The sequence below is a fragment of the Apus apus genome, chromosome 1 (genome assembly GCF_020740795.1).
Source record: "Apus apus isolate bApuApu2 chromosome 1, bApuApu2.pri.cur, whole genome shotgun sequence".
In the NCBI taxonomy this organism is placed as follows: domain Eukaryota; kingdom Metazoa; phylum Chordata; class Aves; order Apodiformes; family Apodidae; genus Apus; species Apus apus.
Genome location: NC_067282.1, coordinates 106,123,596 through 106,139,785, shown reverse-complemented (window position 1 = coordinate 106,139,785; position 16,190 = coordinate 106,123,596). Strand labels below are relative to the sequence as shown.

General features: G+C 40.0%; 1 protein-coding gene across 4 annotated transcripts in view; it reads left to right on the top strand.

Moving 5' to 3' along the window:
• Positions 1-807: 807 nt before the first annotated feature.
• The window catches only part of GK (glycerol kinase), a 40,243-nt gene continuing 24,860 nt past the window's right edge, over positions 808-16,190 (top strand). Inside the window, exons 1-9 of one of the 4 annotated variants that reach the window (XM_051608471.1) lie at positions 808-1,007; positions 10,208-10,281; positions 10,923-11,029; positions 11,506-11,583; positions 12,590-12,669; positions 13,305-13,442; positions 13,942-14,051; positions 14,644-14,710; positions 15,807-15,824. In XM_051608471.1, coding sequence (XP_051464431.1) covers positions 930-1,007; positions 10,208-10,281; positions 10,923-11,029; positions 11,506-11,583; positions 12,590-12,669; positions 13,305-13,442; positions 13,942-14,051; positions 14,644-14,710; positions 15,807-15,824 — 750 coding nt within the window. In that variant the 5' untranslated portion in view covers positions 808-929. The remainder of the gene's footprint in view (positions 1,008-10,207; positions 10,282-10,922; positions 11,030-11,505; positions 11,584-12,589; positions 12,670-13,304; positions 13,443-13,941; positions 14,052-14,643; positions 14,711-15,806; positions 15,825-16,190) is intronic. The other 3 variants (XM_051608468.1, XM_051608472.1, XM_051608469.1) reach the window with 3 other exon arrangements.

The following is a 16,190-nucleotide window of genomic DNA, read 5'->3' as shown; positions in this document are numbered from 1 at the left end:
CAATGTGTGTCACTGGGTAACTTCTCATGGGCTTTAGTCAGCGTTATTAGCTTTTGCAATTCTATCACAGGTCTTGCAACACCAGCAGTTTTTCTTGAAGCGCTACATAGCAACACATAGTAAGGAAATGAGGATCCAGATCCCATTTTTCAAAGTTATTTATTATTTCTGCTGGACAGAGAGTAAGGCTTTGAAAGACGAAACAAGCCCCTTTGGGGCTGGCCAACGTTTTCCAGCCGGCACCACGGCTCCGGTGACTCGGTTTTCAGCACCGCCTCGGCAACGCTGCCTCTGAGCTGAAAAATCACAGCGGTCCTCTCACTTCTGGCACCTCCCGACCGCTGATCTCCTGCGGCGGGATCCCGCCTCACGGCGGCCGAGGAAGCAGGCGGGGACCGCGACGGGCTGTTTTCCGCTCTCCCGGTTACAAAGCAAACCAGATCCCACGCTGGGGAACGCCGCTGCGGGACGCAAGTGAGCCCAGCCTGGGGCCTCGGGACTTGTTCCAGCAGGCTCCCCCGGGCGGCTCACGGAGCCGCGGCAGGACACCCGCCCAGGGGCACGCACGTCCCTCCGGGAACACCGCCGCTCTCCCGCGCCGCCCCTCACGGCAACGCCTCCCGCGCGGGGGAAGGGGGAGACCGTTGCGCTCCCCCCCGCCCGTCACGTGACCCGCGCCACGCCGCTCCCCCCGCCCCTGGCCCACTTCCTGCCCTTCCCGCCCCCGCCGCGCCCCGCGCGCTGATTGGCTGAGGGCTCACAATGCGCGAGGCAGCGCCCCCCGCCCCGCCCCCCCGCCGGCTTCACCCGGCAGCCACGCGCCGCTGGCCGCGCGCTGGCAGGGCAGTTGTCGCCGCGGCCGTTACCCGCGGGCTGAGGGAGCGTTGGGAGACCGTTGAGGGGACCCAGCGGGCGGCTGAGCCGGGCTCATGGCCGCGTCGAACCGGATGGTGCTGGCGCCACTGGTGGGCTCCATCGATCAGGGCACCAGCTCCAGTCGCTTCCTGGTGAGCACATCGCGGAGCTTGCGGGAGCCCCGGACGATGAGGCGTTCGGGGACAGGCGGCGATCCCGCGGACTGAAGGAGCCTTTTCTTTCGCTCCTTCCCTCTCCGGCATCCTCGCGGGGTCCCTCCGGCCTCTGCTTTGCCCGTGGGGAAGAGCAGGGGGAGCGGGCCGCGAAGGGCCGTGCTGCCGCTGCCTTGGCTCCTGTCTCCTGCCTTCGGCCGGTGTCCCTCTGTCCCCCGGCGGGTCGGGACTCCCGCGCCGCGAGGAGAAGCCGGCGCCGGTGGACACGGGGATGGCGGAGCTGCCCGCCGGCGGTGTCTCCCGGCAGTCAGTCCCCGTCTCCTTCCCGCCGCGCTGAGAGGCGAGCAGCGCTGCCCGTCCGGCGGAGAACGGAGGGGAGCGGGCTGTGCCGCGGAGCCAGCAGTGCCCGCCCGGCCCCAGAGGCTGCCGGGGGACACCGTTTCTGGCTGCTGCTTGAGGGGGCTGCAAAATCCTGCTGCATCGAGTGTGCTGTGGTTTAAGTCTGTTGGATTTCTTGCCGTGTATGAAATCAATTGAAGAAGTTCAGGCTCTGGAGAAGTAGGTCCGTGTGAGTTCAGTGGCTGCGATTAGCTAATATTAGTCAAACAATGCGATGATTCTGCTGTGTTTCCCTCTAAAATCTACTAGGGCCTGTTGGAGTGACTGCGGTGGTTCAGGAGGCTACAATCCTCTTGTCAATATATCCTGTGCACTGCTAGGTATTCAGGTGACTGAACTTTTACACCTTAATGAAAGATGGGCTTGTTTAAATGCTGGGTGAAGATAGTTTGTCTAAGTATGGGACAATTACTGTATTAATCATATGTAGAAGCCCTTTTGTTTAAGGATCAAGTTATTTCAATGTTATGCAATAGAGAGTAACTAATGCTGTTATTATATATGGAGCTTACAATATAAACTTCCTGCTTCCAATTCTCTACACATCCCATCACCTAAGTTAGTAAGTTATCATAATTTGACTTAAATCCCTGTGATAATTCCCACTGAGGAAGTGGAATAGAGGTAATGACTAGGAGCAAAATGTCAAACCTGCAGTGTTGAACTGGGAAGATTAATGTCTAGGCTTGCCCTTGGGTTTCTTTTTTACTTTTTTTCTCTTTATTTTTTTTTTTTATAATGCCTTCCCCCATGCAGAATGTTCTTTCATGAAGCAGGAGACTAGAATATCTTCTTGACCTGTGTTACCATTATTACTCAATATCACGACCTTGATGGGTTTGTCAAGTGACAAAACACAGATCTGGGGGTGGAGGGAAATTCCAAACTGACAAATGACAGCAGCAGGCTATCTTGAATGCCAGTCAGGAGTCTGTTTTGGAAAAGAATTTGGAAAAGTTCCCTGCAACATCTGCATATAAGTTCTATTGGCTTTACATGTATTCCAGGTTAACTTTTTTCTTACCCTAAAAGGGTAACACTAGTAGAACTAAAAGAGGCACTGCAATAGTCAAGAACTTTTTGCAAGTATTTTTACCAGTTCTTGTAATAAGGAATGCCTTATACTAGATGCATTCATCAATGGCTTGTGTACAGTCAGGTTTTTTTCTGTCTACGTGGGGTATGTTTCCTCTGTGTGAGGATTCAGATGCTCACACAAATAAGAGGCCGTGATTCTTCCCTTTGTTTTTTAGGAAAGTGTATTATGTCTGTCACTCTTCAGTTCCTGTATTCATCTCAGTTTTTTGCAATTAATTTAAAAATAAGTGTTGTCTTAAGCTATTAGCATAATAAAGTTATGTGGATTTGAGCACAAAAGATACATCATCACTGAGTTAAATCAGAACATGGAGGGAAGAAGAGGAGAGCAAAGTGTGTAGGGATCTACAAAGAGTAGTTGTCAATGGAGTCAAATCCAGTTGGTGACCGGTCACAAGTGGTGTTCCTCAGGGGTCAGTGTTGGGACTGATTGCGTTTAACATCTTTATTGATGATCTTGATAAGGACATAGAGTGTATTACCAGTAAGTTTGCAGATTACACCAAGCTAGGTGGGAGTGTTGATCTGCACGAGGATGGGGAGGCTCTACAGAGAGACTTGGATAGATTAGATCCTTGGACTAATGTTAATGGTATGGGCATCAACAAGGCTGAGTGCCAGGTCTTGTACTTGGACCGCAACAACCCCATGCAAGGCTCCAGGCTTGGGGAAGTGTGGCTGGAAAGCTGTCTGGCAGAAAAGGTCCTAGGGGTTCTAATTGACAAGTGGCTGAATAGGAGCCAGCAGTGTGCCTGGGTGGCCAAGAAAACCAATGGTATCCTGGCTTGTATTAGAAATAGTGTGACCAGCAGAAATAGAGGTGATTGTCCCCCTGTACTCAGCACTGGTGAGGCCACACTTGGAGTATTGCGTCCAGTTTTGGGCACCTCAATTCAAGAGAGATATCGAGGTGCTGGAGCAAGTGCAGAGGAGGGCAACGAAGCTGGTGAAGAGCCTAGAGAAAAAAATCTTATGAAGAATGCTTGAAGGAGCTGGGAATGTTTAGTTTGAGGAAGAGGAGGCTGAGGTGAGACCTCATCAGTCTCTACAGCTACCTGGAAGGTCATTGTAGAGAGGTTGGTGCTGGTCTCTTTTCACAGGTCATTGGCGACAGAACAAGAGGGAATGGCTTCAAGCTGCAACAGAGGAAGTTTAGACTGGACATTAGGAAAACTTTTTTCACAGAAAGAGTGGTTAGACACTGGAATAGGCTGCCCAGGGAGGTGGTTGAGTCACCATCCCTGGATGTGTTTAAGGGTTGTTTGGATGTGGTGTTGGTGGATATGGTTTAGGGGAGAACTTTGTAGAGTAGGGATAATGGTTGGACTCGGTGATCCCAAGGGTCTTTTCCAACCTGAATAGTTCTGTGATTCTGTGATCCTATCTGCTACAAGATGCATGAGTCACTCAGATGTATTTGGAAAATTCTGTGCTGGAAAGAAGTGCCATAGTTAGAAGAGATACTTTGCTTTGAAATATTTTAAGCCAAAATGTAATGTGGAGCTATTTTTTCCTAAATTGTTTGCTTGGCTCTCTCATTAGCTCTCAGTCTCTTACTGTGTTAGTTGGTTTGCATACCTTCCTCACTAGTCTCTCTACATTATTTTTTTCTCTCATGTTTCCAGTGGTTCTCATCTTCACCAAGTCATCAGTCAAAATAAAATTGTTGATTACTTTGCATATGTCTATTCAGTAGTACAGTGCAACTGTTACCTAGTTTTTAAAGACAGAAGACCTGATTTTAATGAGGTTTAAGATACCTGGGTGAAAAATTGGCTGGTCCTTTGGGGCCAAAGGGTACTGTCAACAGTTCAGAGTCTGAATTTCCTATTATGGCTGGCCAATTTACAAGCGGTGTTCCACAGCAGGCAGTAGCAAGGGCTGATGCCCTGTAGTATTTTCATAGTAGCCTGGAGAATGATTTGGAACGATCTCTCAAGTTTGCAGATGACCACAGATCAGAAAGAGCACTTGACTGGAGTTCCAATTGGAGAATGGGCCTGCAGAAGCTTAATGGAGGTCAATAAATTTTAGCTCTTGGGACAGAAGGTTAAGAAGCAGGTTGGTGAAAAAGGACCTAGATTCTTGCTGGACGGCAAGTTGAATATAAGTGAGCGGTGTGTCCTTGTGGTGGTGAACATTAACCTCGTTAAAAAAGAAGTAGACTGTGGATCAAAGTAATTATTGCCATCTGTGTGGCACTGAGGAGGCAGTGTCCAGAACAATGTGTCTGAGGAAGAGAGAGTTTGAAGAACTGGATTTCATCCAGCAGAGGGTCACTAACATGATCACTGCGCTGCAGCCCAAGGGATGCAAAGAAAGGTTGGGATATCTGGGGTAGTTTCATCACAGGAGAGTGTAAGGGTTGTCTTCAGCTATCTAACCAAAGCTTCTAGAGAACACAGAACCAGCCTTTTCTCAGACGTACATGGAAAAAGACAACAATGAACACAAGTTGCAGCAAGTGAAGTTTCAAATAGATGTCAGGAAGAAATGATTCACTGTGAGATGCTCTGGATCAGGGTCCCAGAAAGCCTGTGGAATTTCCATCCCTGCAGATACTCAACACAAGTTTTGAGAGATTCTTCTGCTTACATGAATGAGGCTGTATGAGCATAGATGATAAAGAAGGACCAGAACTTAGGTGCATTTCTTTTACTGTCCCTCCTTATTTATCCTCGTGTCTTACACACAATTGACATACAGTTTTAGCTTATGCTGTAGTTTTACCCTCTGGGGACCCTCATTTGAATCTTTGCTGTGCTGCTTGCTTTTGCAAAATAAACTGTAATTTTTTTTTGAGATCTCAGCTTTTCTGTTAAGTTGGGTTGAACCTGGATAACAAATTCAGAGTTACCAGTGAGAGCACTGCTTTTCGTAGCAGTGCAATTGCTTAAGGCTTGTTTTCTTAAAGATACCAAGCAGAAAAATGAGTAGGCTAAACAAGTTTACCCAGATAATTAAATTCTGGTCTAGCTGTTTTGCCAAATATTTTCATCAAATACTTGCATTTCTCATGTTCTATTTTATTTTATTCAAGAATCATAATAAAATCCACTGTAACTTATTTGGCTGAAAGTCTTGGCATCAGGAGCTAATGACCAGCTGAAACACTGTCTGATCTCTTGAAAGAGTTTGCTGGATAAAGTCTTTCTGGCATTTCATCCAGGGACAGCAGGAATGAAAATATTCAGTGAAGTACACACACAGTGAAGTACATATACAGTACTTCAAGTTCTAGGTTTATCAGTCAGTCACAGACATTTCTTTTTCCACCCTAGTCAAATATTTCCTTCTTCCTTCATTTCCAGAAGAAACATTCAAATAAAGCTATATCACATTGCAAGCACTCTTTTCAGTAAACAAAAATTGTTTTAGATAAGGAAAACCTTCGTACCCATTGAGCTTACCCTGTTGAGGGGAATCCATTTCACCCCTCTACTGAGGTAATGCAATCTTTTGAGAAAAAGCAAAACTTGATCGTATAGCTAAATTCTGTAAATATAGAAGAAGGGTTAAAACTACCATAAATGCTTCTGATTTTCCCTAACTCTTAGCTTTTATCACTTAAAATACATTCTAGTTTTGCTTTTTATTTCCATAATCATAAGCACTTCCTTGAGGGAAAAGGAAGGTCCGTTCTTTAGAAGCCTTCCAAGCAAGATTATTTCTAGGAGTGTTGCTAAACTGTAGTTATTCAATGCTGACTGCCTGCTAATCCTAGGTAAATGCTAAAGGTGGAATTATTGTTTGTCATCCTTCTCCTAGCTGAGTTGATTTCAATGCAGTTTATCATGGAATCATAGAATATGTGGGGTTGGAAGGGACCTTTAAAGGTCATCTAGTCCAGCCCCATCTGCAGTGCACAGCAAGCTTTTTTACTAGATCAAGTTGCTCAGAGCCTGGCTGAGCCTGACCTTGAATGTATCCATGGATGGGGTGTCCACCACATCACTGGGCAACCTGTTCCAAGGCTCCACCACCCTCATTGTAAAGAACTTTTTCCTAATACCTAATCTAAATCTACCTTGCTCTACTTTTAAGATCATTGTCTCTCCTCCTATCGCTATATTCCCTTCTAAACAGTCCCTCCTCGTCATTCCTGTAGGCCGCCTTCATGGAATGGAAGGCCTCTGTAAGGTCTCTCTGAAGCCGCCTTCTCTCCAGGCTGAGCAATCCCAGCTCTCTCAGCCTGTCTTCATAGGAGAGGTGCTCCAGCCCTCTAATCATTTTTGTGGCACTTCTCTGGACTCATTCCAACAGGTCCATGTCCCTCTTGTGTTGAGGACTCCAGAGCTAGACACAGTACTCCTCATGGGGTCCTACAAGAGTGGAGGGGCAGAATCACCTCCCTTGACCTTCTAGCCATACTTCTTTTGATGCGGCCCAGGATGCAGTGAACCCTCTGGGCTGCGAGTGCACATTGTTTGCTCATGCCCAACTTTTTGTCCACCAGTACCGCCAAGTCTCTGCAGGGCTCAGCTTGTTTACCTGCAAAGCTCTAGCTGTTCCAGCTTAACAGTAATTAATGGAGATACAGCATAGTCTAACAGAAGTAGCTTTTCTACAGGAAGAGTTACATGGCAAAGCTTAAGAGTCATGCAAAGTTACTTCCATATCTGTTTTCACTATTGTCCTTCCAGCTGTGCAGTTTCTTGCATCGCTTTCATTAACCTCATATTTCTGTTTGTATCATATTCTCATGTTTTGAAAACTGTTACAACTGATTGATCTGAATTATTTTCCACTAATATGATGAAGATTCAATTTAATTCCATGCAACTGTTTAAGCCCCTTCATATGATGTTATGTATTACATTAGAGACCCTATAAAGAGTTTGAATTAAGTGATCAGCCTTTGTGCTTGTCTGCTTACTTACATACAGCATGGCTAAGTAGGTCTTTCTTCTCTCCTTCACTCTTGAGATTCAAGGCTCAAGCTCTAATTCTGTGTAAGGTAATTTGTTGGGAGTGGAAAGGTGTTATTTATTCCTTTAATATCTCACAAGAATATTCAGTGCATATCTGGTGGTTTTCACTCTATTCAATTTTTCACTTTTTCTATTCAAGACAGCTCTGCATATCTGAATAGCCTAGACAATTCTTTTTTGACTACTGCTAATAAAATTAGGGCAAAAATACAAAAAGTGAGAGCTTGGTATAATAAATTGGAACCAGCTCCTAACAAATACGAAAGGAAGAAAGCAGTGTCAGAAATAACACTTCAAACCTGTTTCAGTAGGAATGTATTTGCCTTATCTGGATTGCTCATACTTACTGTCACCAATTTCTCTCACCACTGTCCGAGAGAAAAAAGGGCAGTTTGATGGGTTTTTTGGCAACAGGTTGTTGGTGGGTTTTTTGGGCTGTGGGCAGGGGAGGACAGGAAAGGAGATGAGTTTCTATTTATTCTATTTTTCCCCTAAATAATAATCTTCTAGGTTTAAATGTAATTACGCACTTATGTCTGGCATCATCTCCTGTATCTGAATTTTATCTCTGTGGAACATAGTAGTGTTCTCAGTGAGACTTTCTAATCCCTTGCCCTGAGGTACAGGGAGTGTCTGATGCTTTTGTTGAGGATGTCAGAAGCTTGTGGGTTTGTTTGTGATGAATTAGGAGATAATGTTTACCTACTTCCTTCTTTATAGGCATGAAAAATCTGTGCATTTGCAGTATTATTGCTTGCATTGAGAATTAATTGCTGTTAGAACAGCTTGCTTAGAGAGAGGCAAAAAGACTTGTTGTGCTAGAGCTTCACCCTTTATTATCTGTGGGTCATACACTCCAAGGTACAATGAATTACCATGGCTTACTGAAGCTCTTTTTATTTCCTGCTAACAGTAGGAATCCTTATGCACTGCCTTCTGTTTCATGGAATACTGAATGATTAATGGTGAATGATTACTGAGTGATATTTAACACTGTAAGTAGGTCAGATACATACAGGTTCAATGGAAAGTCTTCAATATTTATTATAAAACCTTAGTAAATGTTACTATCCTTTTGGCAGAAAAGCAATTTCAAGTAAAATAATCTTGCTGCATGCATGCATGCATAAATTAATCTCTCCTATTAACTATGTTGCGTAGCATTTCATGCCATTATACTAGTTCCTTCCAGGCATGCAGTACTGACTGAGCTTACCCTTTTATTAGGATAGCTTCATGTTCAGCCCGAGCTGGTAGATAAAACACAGATAAGTAAATATGGTAAAAAGAATACAGTGGTGCTTTTTCTATGTAATCTTTCCAACTGGTAACAGAAAGGGATGAACATGTACCTTTTTAAGATTTCTCTTCTGGGGAGTGGAAAAATAGCTTTTAGTATTTTCCAGAGAGGTTGTGTTGTTTCCATCCTTGAAAGTTTTCAAGACTTGCCTAGAAAAAGTCTTTGGGCAACCTGTTCTTGTCTTACAGTTTGCCCTACTTTGAGCAGGATGTTGTATTAGAAATCTCTCAAGGTCTCTATCAGCCTGAATTATTCTGATGAAATCAAGAGTTTACAGATTAAAAGCTTTAAGAGAAATACCTAAAATTTGTGGAATGAGAAGAGGGCATTCTACAGGAAGTCAGGAAAAGATGCACTTTTATCCTACAGAGTGAATGGGTATAACTGAGTTTTGTACCCTTAGCACAAGATTGCTTTCTACATCTGACTCTCCTTTGCTTGCCATAAAAAGATAGGATGGTATCCTATTGGCATGTTCTACAGTTCACTTGAGTCTTCTGTTAGGTTTTACTTTCCAGGTCCGTGGATGTTCTTCAAGCAAAAGATTCTGCATGATGCTAGTGAAAAAGAGCTGTTTTCATGCGAAAGTCCTCACTGCCCACTCAGTTGCACTGACTTACTCCTTGTACAATAAAGATGTTTTACTGGATTTTATCTTAGCTTACCTGCAGGTTACTTTTGGAAATGCGCCACCAATGGTTAATGACAATTGTGTATTCCAGCTAATGCTCTTCTGCAAAGCAGAGCTTCTAACTTGTGATTCCTTAAGAATAGCCAGTAGTATAGTCCTTGGGATTCTCTACTCTGCTGGTTTTTATCGTAGTATATCCAAATCTAAGTCACTTTTGTGCATGTGCTTTTCTTTTTTTAAAGTAATGTGTTGCTGCAGTGACGTTCATTTCTTGTCAGATTGTTCATGAACTCTGTGTTGGTAGTTTGTTTTTAAACATACTGGGTTCGACCTGGGTGCTTTTACTTTCTTCACAGTTTAGTCCCTTCTGTGATTTCTAAATTACATGTGATTGTCTGTCTCTTAATCACTCATCCTAAAAGTGAGCTAACCCAAGAAAAGGCACAAGCTCTGGCACTAGAGTATCAGAGCAGGTCCTAAAGAAATATGGGTATTTTACTGAGACATATGTTCTAAAATACATCATCAGTTTAATTTCTACAGCCTTCACAAGAAAAAAAATATTTCTTTTTCAATCCACCAAGGAAAAATAAAAAGAAGTTATAATTGACAAAAAAGCTTACAAAAATATTTTCTGCTCACCTTAATTACAAAAATTCATATATCTGAACCCAGGTTACATGGATAATAGATTGGGTTGATAATAGAAATTGACTGTCAGTTATCATGGTGCTGTATTCGTTCAAAACAATTCACGTCAACATACTGTTCTTTAAACTTCTGTGTTCATAGAAAATTCTATTGTGTAATTTATCTGCAGGTTTTTAATGCAAGAACAGCAGAGCTTTTGAGTCACCATCAAGTTGAGTTACAGCAGAAATTCCCAAGAGAAGGGTATGAATTTTCTGTAGTTTTCTATTTCTTTGTGTACATTTCGGTAGAGCCTGTGTATTTTAATCTAGGAATTATCAAAACTGAAGTTGATTAATAATAATTAAGAACATAGTATCTGCTATGAAAGACTGTCTGGTAGGAAAAATTGCATTACAAACTCCACAATGGGTGTCCAGTATGTCCTCTGGGTTATGTAAACTAAAAAATACTGAAGTGTTTTACTCTAAGGACTCATTAACATATTTAAAGTTTAAACAAGACTTGGTCTTCTTCAAAGTGGTACAGCTGATCATTTTTACAATTTAATCATAGTCATCATCTTAGTCCATAGAAATTGTACGTTTGTTCTCTGAGGTGATTCTTTTGCCTGTTCTTAACTGACCTACCATTTGCTGCCAAAGCCCTCTGTATTGAATAAGCCAAAACAAAATTATTTGTTTTCTGCAGATGGTTTTGGAATTAAATACAGCTTACTGTTTAAGAAGGGTTTGAAATTTGTTATACTTTTTGTAGATATGCAAAACATACTTTGTAGTTATTATTGTGTCAAAATGCTCAGCTGGTTATTCAGACTAGATTTTTTTTTTTCCCTAAATGTAATTTTTTTCTTTTTATTAACTGGTGTATGCTGTTTGTTAAAGATGGGTGGAACAAGATCCATGCGAGATATTAAGGTCTGTCTATGAATGTGTGGAAAAGACCTGTGAGAAACTGCAACAACTGAACATAGACATCTCTAACATAAAAGGTATTCCTAGTACTTAAGTGTAACTGAGGGCTTTAACATACTTATGGTTGAACAGGACAGATTTTGTAGTTTTAATTTAAGACAGTAAACAGGTGGTGTATGTGCTGGCCTCAAATAAAACCTTAAATTGGAATTCAGAGCAGTTGGTTTGGGATGAATAATGAGAAAAGAAGCCCATTGTGTATATAAATCTACAGACTTACGCTAATCTTGCAAAATCACAGAGACAAGTGATGAATGAGGAAAATCTGAAATGTTAGGACTCTGGGGAAAGCTAGTTACCCTCTCAGTTGGATGATGGATATTTAGAAGTAAAATTTTTAGATCATAACATGAAAAAGTTGGAAGCTTTTTATTTCCTATTTGCTTTCGTCTTCTCCTTACGTGTTCCTCCACCTCTCCTTTCCCTTCCTTACCCCCCAAAAGGGGAAAACAAACCTTCTGAAAAGGATACTTCTTTCTATTTTGTCCTGAAGCCATTGGAGTCAGCAATCAGAGAGAAACAACAGTGGTTTGGGATAGGACAACTGGAGAACCTCTTTATAATGCTATTGGTAAGTACAGTATTTTCTGAATATGTAATACCATAAAATGAGCATGTTTTAGAAAAATGCTTTACTGGTTTCCTGGGCAGATACCATTATGGCCTATGCCACTAACTTATTTGGGTTTTTTTGATATCTGTGTCATAAGCCATGTGTTTGTATGGACCACTGCAATTTTAAAAGGCCTATTCTATCAAAGTTATTAGTTAATAGCTAATAAATTGTTTCATGGGCTTTTAACAAAAAACAGTGTTCCTGAGGGGTTTTGTACATCCCTGGCATGTAATGAAGCTCTGACATATGCCCAGTCACTTCCTTTTAAATGAAAGACCTCACTAAATTTTCAGAATGCTTTTGATTTAACAGTATAGGAAAAACGTTAAGTAGGCTTAATGAATGCTTACTGATTTGGAGTTTTATTTTTAACTTACCTTGGCTTTTCAGATTAGGTCAGCTGAGAAATGGAAATTCTCTAGCTTTGCTCTTTTGTGCCATTGTCAAGTGCCAGATTTAGTTTATCATTAGATCACTGAAAAAACAGGACTGCTTCTAGATTCAAATACATGGTGTTTACAGCTTTAACTTAAGCTCAGCTGTACCTTGATAATCTGGCACAGCACTTCAGTTCAAAGTTTTCATAGAATTAGTAAATAATCAACCTGCTATTTCTTTTAACCTCCCAGTTTAATAACAGCATCTTCTGTAAACAGAGCTGTGTTGGTCATTTGTTTATGCTCTGGTAGAGGAATGTATGCTATTATGTGGAATATCCTGCCTGATTTCTCAAATAATGTATTTGTTCTTCTAAATCAAATGAATTTATCTAACCATTTCTAGTTTTTGCAACAGTGTATTAAATATACAATGGCAATACAGTATTCTTACAACTACATGAAAAGCTAAAAATAAAGTCAGGAATTTACTGGTAAGAGCTCTAGTTTTGTAGAAGAAGATTGTGCATGTCACTTTTTGTATGTTACATCAGTTGGTCAGTTAATTTAATTTATGTTTTTAGTGTGGCTTGACCTGAGAACCCAGTCAACAGTTGATCGGCTTCTTAAAAAAATTCCAGGAAAAAATAAGGCCTGTTTTAAGGTAAGAGATATTCCAGAACATTTAAGTAGCAGCTGAATTCTTATTGCTACAGTATATAATGTTTTGGAGATGAGTGCTTAAAATGCCCCAAAACAAAGTAAGTCAGTTGTAGCTTCTGGTCCCTTCTTAGTTTGAAATATAACCAAAAAATTGCATAATACTATATTACAGACCTGAGACTGGAAAATAATTTTTTTCCTTAAATTAAGTCATTAACACTTGTTATATATCTCATTAGAGAGTTTAAATGAGTAATTGTGACACTTAAGCATGTGCTACCTATCCAATGACAAGTAAACATCATTTTGTTGTACTACAAAAAGGTAAAAGATTGCCTAGTTGTTTGGAGGTATCCTAGATAAGTCAAGCTTTCTGCAACGTCAATGATCTTTGAACTGCATTTAGATTAGCTTTAATCCTTGTCCGTTAATGCATGGGTCATTTGGGTTTAATATTTTCAGACTTCTGTATTGTATGCTTAGTACTTATTTAAATAACAAGCTTGTCAGATTTCTCTGAGTTTTATGTCTTTGGGGAGTTTTTTTGCTTACTATCACCATTTATTTTAAATAACTACAGTACTCATGGAAAATATAGTTGCGTGGTCTTTTTTTTTTTTTTTTTTTAATTTACAGTCTAAGACTGGTCTTCCACTTAGCACTTATTTTAGTGCAGTGAAACTTCGGTGGCTTTTGGATAATGTGGAAGAGGTTAGGCAAGCAGCTTATGATGGCAGAGCTCTGTTTGGGACTATTGATTCATGGCTTATATGGGTATGTATTTGTGAGTTTTTTATCATTGTTTTTAAAACTAATTTCCATTTCATGCAAATTTCTGTGCAAAGTACTGTGACACATCATGCCCTCATCCCACAGTAATGTCAGTACACGCCACTAAAGAAATTCTACTCAAGTTCCTTTCAAGATGAACTTTTACTGTTCCTGCATCACATTTTATAAAGTTTATGTGTAGTTTACCATTTATAGGTTGCTACAAAATTTTGCACATGCTTTTGGAAAAATCTTGGACTTAAGAAAGTTGTACTAGCCACCATTACAACAGAAGAATCCAGGAGGTACTGCTGAACCATTATTACCTTTCTCATACCTTTTTTCCACTAAATCTGGTCTGCCTCTTTAGTTGTTGCATGAGCATCGGAGTTCCCAGTCCAAAGCTGAAAGCTTTGTGAATGTAGCAATATTTTTCTGGTAATTTGTTGACATAAACCTGTATCTTTTCCTGGCAAATACTGTTGTTACTTTTTTTGTTCAGAGTTTGACAGGTGGAAAGAATGGAGGTATACACTGTACGGATGTAACCAATGCCAGTAGAACAATGTTGTTCAACATTCATTCCTTGGAATGGGATCCTGAGCTCTGCCAGTAAGCTCAGTTTTTCAGTAATACTGTATTTATACAGATAATGAGTGATGCATAAAGAAACTAATTTAATAGTGAGAATCTCTTATCTAGATTAAGATTGGCAATTACTGTTGTATTTACTGTTAACATTAATAAAGATTCATTGTTCTCCAGATACCCAAATAACAACTGTCTGGATTAATTAAAAGTAGCAGAGCCTTGATTTTTTTTCTGTAAGTGGAGGACTGGTTTAATTGTTTCTTTGTTCCTCAATCAAATTTGTAAGATGGTTACAGCCGTAGCATCTTTATTTTAAATGTAAATGTACTAATAACAATATTATAAACATATTTTTGTAAGACAAATGACTTTCTACATGAAAGAGTTGGGTACATCTTCAGAATATTCAAATATATGCTGTTTTACTCCATAATTCAGTGTCAAGTACTGTAACAACTGGAAAAACATATAGTGATGGATTAAACTCTAGAAATCAAAGTTTCATTGATAAGGTTTTTCTTTATAGCCTAAACTTATTTAAGGAAAAAAAAATGCAAGAGGCTTTCTGATTTAGCACTGAACTTATATATAAATTATTTTCTATTGTGTTCAGATTCTTCGATATTCCCATGAAAATGCTTCCAAAAGTACGAAGCTCCTCTGAGATTTATGGCCTGATGGTATGTTTTCTTCTGTGAGTGTGAAGTTAATCTTGTAAAAAATATAACTGTATCAATGTCGATTTGATAGATGAAGACTAATGGCTTTTTCTAGACCAGTACTGTCTGATTTGTGATTAGTATATTATTATCTACTGCTGTGTAATATTACCTGAAATTAAATATCTGTTTTTTTCTCCTTGAAGTGTCAAATGGACAAAACAAGATGGGAGAAGTTTTTCATTAGGATAAAAATTATTTTTTTTTTCTTACCATTACTTATTGATTTCAAAACTACCTATCAGAATGTAATGTGTAATCAGTAGATTAAATGTAGGAGATCACTGTTGTTAGAGTACAGTATTTTTACTTCTTGTATAATTGAAAATAAGAGATTAAAGTTGCTGTGAAAGTCTTCATGATCTAAGAAGACTGGACGAGATGTGTTGTGGCAAGATTAGCCAGTTTCTGTGAACTGGAAAATCACAAGTGACACCTTAGATTGCCTTCTTTTTGAAAAATAAACTGCTCTTGCCATGTGTATGTATGTAGCACTCAGTAAAAAAAAACATTTTGGAATATTGTGATGTCTTTTCAATCACACTGCTTCCAGTGCAGATATGAATATTACTTAGGAGTTAATCGTTAATTGTTATTATGGGTCTGAAATTTCTTGTTTACTTTGATGCAGCACCAACTCTTCTGGTAGAGTGGCATCTAATTTATTCTTAAAAATCTCAGAATTGGATAACATGGATGTTGTGATTTTGCATTATTTTTCCTATTAAGAGTTTTTCCCTATTGTTTACTAAGAACATACAGACACTTTGTAATTAAGACAAAATATGAGATTTTATTTAAAGTATAACTCTAACTTGCCTGAAATCTAAGTGGTTTTGTTAATATCTTAATGGAGATGCCACTAGAAGTCACTGCTGACTTTTATTAACGTGAAGGTCAGATGACAGTGAGTTGTAATAAGCTGAATGAGTGATGTAAATGGAAAAAGATGTGCCTGTCAGGTGAAACAGAGTAGCTGGTCACTTTAAATGTGAACTTTCCTTTCTTTTCCTCTTTTCCTTCCTTTTCTTTTTTTTCTTCCTCTTGCTGACTGTAGAAAATCTGTCCTAGTCTGGTGAGTAGCTTCTGTTAGGCTAACCACTTATGTCTTACCCATTCTGTTCAGATGCTGTGCATTTCCACTGGTTTAAGGATTAGAAAACACACACTTTTGAGACCACTAAGTTTGGTTCTTATTTCCAAATCTGAGATACTACAATTAGAGTTTATGCCAAAGTTATTTCTAAAATGTAATCTTGATATATGTGTTTGCCATCATTTGCAGGATATTTAATAGTTCTTTTCATAGTGAAGTAAAAAATACAGCTACTGGGTAATAAATGTTGGCTGTCTCATTTTATAAATGAGAAAAGTGATCCATTCTGTCTACAGATATTCATTCTATTATAGTGAAACACCATTTATAAACTCAATTACCTTA